Source organism: Coffea eugenioides, chromosome 9 (assembly GCF_003713205.1).
Source record: "Coffea eugenioides isolate CCC68of chromosome 9, Ceug_1.0, whole genome shotgun sequence".
Taxonomy (NCBI): Eukaryota; Viridiplantae; Streptophyta; class Magnoliopsida; order Gentianales; family Rubiaceae; genus Coffea; species Coffea eugenioides.
In genome coordinates this window covers 40091565-40093955 of record NC_040043.1, presented here as the reverse complement: position 1 = coordinate 40093955, position 2391 = coordinate 40091565, and the positions used below count along the sequence as shown (strand labels likewise).

The window sequence follows — 2391 nt, the reverse complement described above, 5'->3', positions numbered from 1 at the left end:
AATCTGGAATGGTCCCCTTATAATATTTTGATTGTAAAGTTAGAAACACAATGTTTGATATATGGCATGCGGTATATCTACCACCTTTTTAGGCACAGCAAAACATTATTTTTCAAGACACAATTCAACCACAGAGCATAACAGAAAGACTTTTCAAGACTTTCACCAAGATAACAAGACAAACAGTAGTCAGAAGATCTTAAGTGAAGCAAAACTCAATATTCACACATAAATCCATAGAACAGCTTATTGCAGATACACCATAGATGAGAGGATTGATCCATAATCTCATGTATCACTTAGGAGTGAGCACAAGAATGCTCACCTGCTTACCAAAGTTTACAGACTCAAGCATCAATTGACTTAAATTTCATAGAACTAGAATCAAGAAATAGATTGTGGAGACTGAGAGACCTCCATGATTTTCATCATTTTTATCAGATATTTAAACCTCATCATCAGCAAAACTTAGGGCTTGGCACAATGATGATGGCTCCTCCTCTTCATCCTCAGCAAAATATTGCTTCCTTCCTATCAAGTCAGCTACCCTTTTGGCTGGTCCAGAGTCCCTGGGGGTCTCATTAATGCACCGAGCAATACGAATTCTTGGAAGTATTTCAGGCACGACAGAGGTCGTTGGAGAAGAACTCTCAGCTTCAGAACTATGAACAACAAGATCAGTGGGAATTTCCCACCTCTTCTTCACCCTGCTGCTCTCAGTACCTAAATTCTTCTTTTCTGGCAGTGTTTCACGCGATTTCCCAGCTGACAGAGAGCGTTTCTTATCACATCTCTTGTTTTCATCCTTATCATTTTCAGGCAAAGATCTCTTTCTCATTGCTGAGGTCTGACTACTACTCTGATTATAGCGGCTCGCAACAACCCTCCCTGGCCTCAATGGCTTCTTATTAGTAGCTGTAACTGACTTTTCAGCATCTTTGAACAACTTTTTCGGTTGAACAGAGTTACCAAACATCTCTTCTTTCTTCACAGTCTTCTTTGATGCAACTGTGGTGACTGCCTGCCTTGAACCCTGAGTTTTTCCTGCTAAATTTTTTCTTGATTTCGGACTAACACTCAAGCTTTTTCTCCTTTCTTTAGTCACCTTCTCTTCTGCAATATCTTGCAGCTTCCAGAAACACGATTTTCGCCTACTCTGAATAGGCTGAACAGGGGTAATCGTACTCTCTTTTTTACCAAATTGCCGGGATTTGACATCAGAAAGTATCTCAGATGGTCCCAAACTCATACCCCTTCTTGCCCCAGCCATAATCTCTGATGGACCCAAACTTAGCCCTCTTCTCTGAACCTTGGTTTTCGCACTCGTAGCCAAACTTTCTTCAATCTTTTTCTTCTCCTCTGCATTCTTGCCAACCAGTTTTCGATCCATAAACTTTGCAGCCACAATCCTTCCTTTCTTTTCAGACATTTTCACACTTTTCTCAGCCTTTTCAATCTTCAAAGCCTCTAATCTTGAAGAAAGCCTGCTGATTTCCATCTCAATTTCCTCAATTTCCTTATCAATCTTCTTCTCATCATGAACCTCCCCTTCATTGTTACTCCTCAAAATCGGCTTATCTGCAAAACCCTGGTTATAATTCCCCTTAATTGACTTTATTCTTGACCTTTCAACCGCCCCATTCGGATCAAGAACCTTGAGTGGCTGGGACATCGGAGACTTCAGTGAAGAAACAGATGAAATAGAGGAATGCTGGAACTGATGAGTCTGATTTTCATTTTCTTTACTCGAAAAAGATTCAAGTGAATCAGAAGGATTCAAAAACCGGGGTTTCAGAGGAGACCAAGAACGTTTAAGTATTGCCGATGAATCTTCAGAATCTCCATTGTCGAAGGCTGCATTGTTCCATATCTGAAGATCTGATGAATTCATCTCTTCTGGGTATTGTAAAACACTCATTTTCCTCACTCGGGTTTTCAAAATCTGATGATTTCTTGTGAAAAATAGAAATGGATGGTGGGGTTTCGACGATTTCTTGAGGGGATTCTTAGTGTGAATTGTAGGAGAGAAAATGGGGTAAAATAATGGGGAAATTTATGTGAGGATTTTTTTGGTTTTGTTTTTGAGTTTTCTGACCGTTAGAGATAAACTTAAACGTTGAGGCTCCGCTCCATCTTGGCCATTGGATATTAAAACGGCTGCTTCAGACGCTCCGATTAGATTTAAAGCTTAATCCGCATTGATTAGCAAAAATCAGACGCGCCTAAGAGTAGGGGCCTATTGATGTTGTGGTGTTGGGTCGTAGCAATATTGGCCTAGTCCAATTAATTGAATTTGGCCCAGTTTGTCTTCTTCAATTTCAACACACATGAAATGAAAAATTTTTAAAAATAACAAATAAAAAACAACCTTTTCTTGGGGAAAGGAAAAAG

At 39.7% G+C, this 2391-nt stretch overlaps 1 protein-coding gene across 1 annotated transcript; it reads right to left on the bottom strand.

The window, feature by feature from the left end:
• Positions 1 to 227: 227 nt before the first annotated feature.
• Positions 228 to 2048, bottom strand: LOC113783602. Its single transcript, XM_027329785.1, has one exon. The coding sequence runs from the start codon at positions 1916 to 1918 to the stop codon at positions 446 to 448; it is 1473 nt and encodes a 490-aa protein (XP_027185586.1). The 5' UTR covers positions 1919 to 2048; the 3' UTR covers positions 228 to 445.
• Between the last annotated feature and the right edge of the window lie 343 nt (positions 2049 to 2391).

What these genes read in the sequence shown, in the direction of transcription:
- LOC113783602 (XM_027329785.1), bottom strand. Translation starts at nt 1,918, where the DNA reads ATGAGTGTTTTACAATACCCAGAAGAGATGAATTCATCAGATCTTCAG.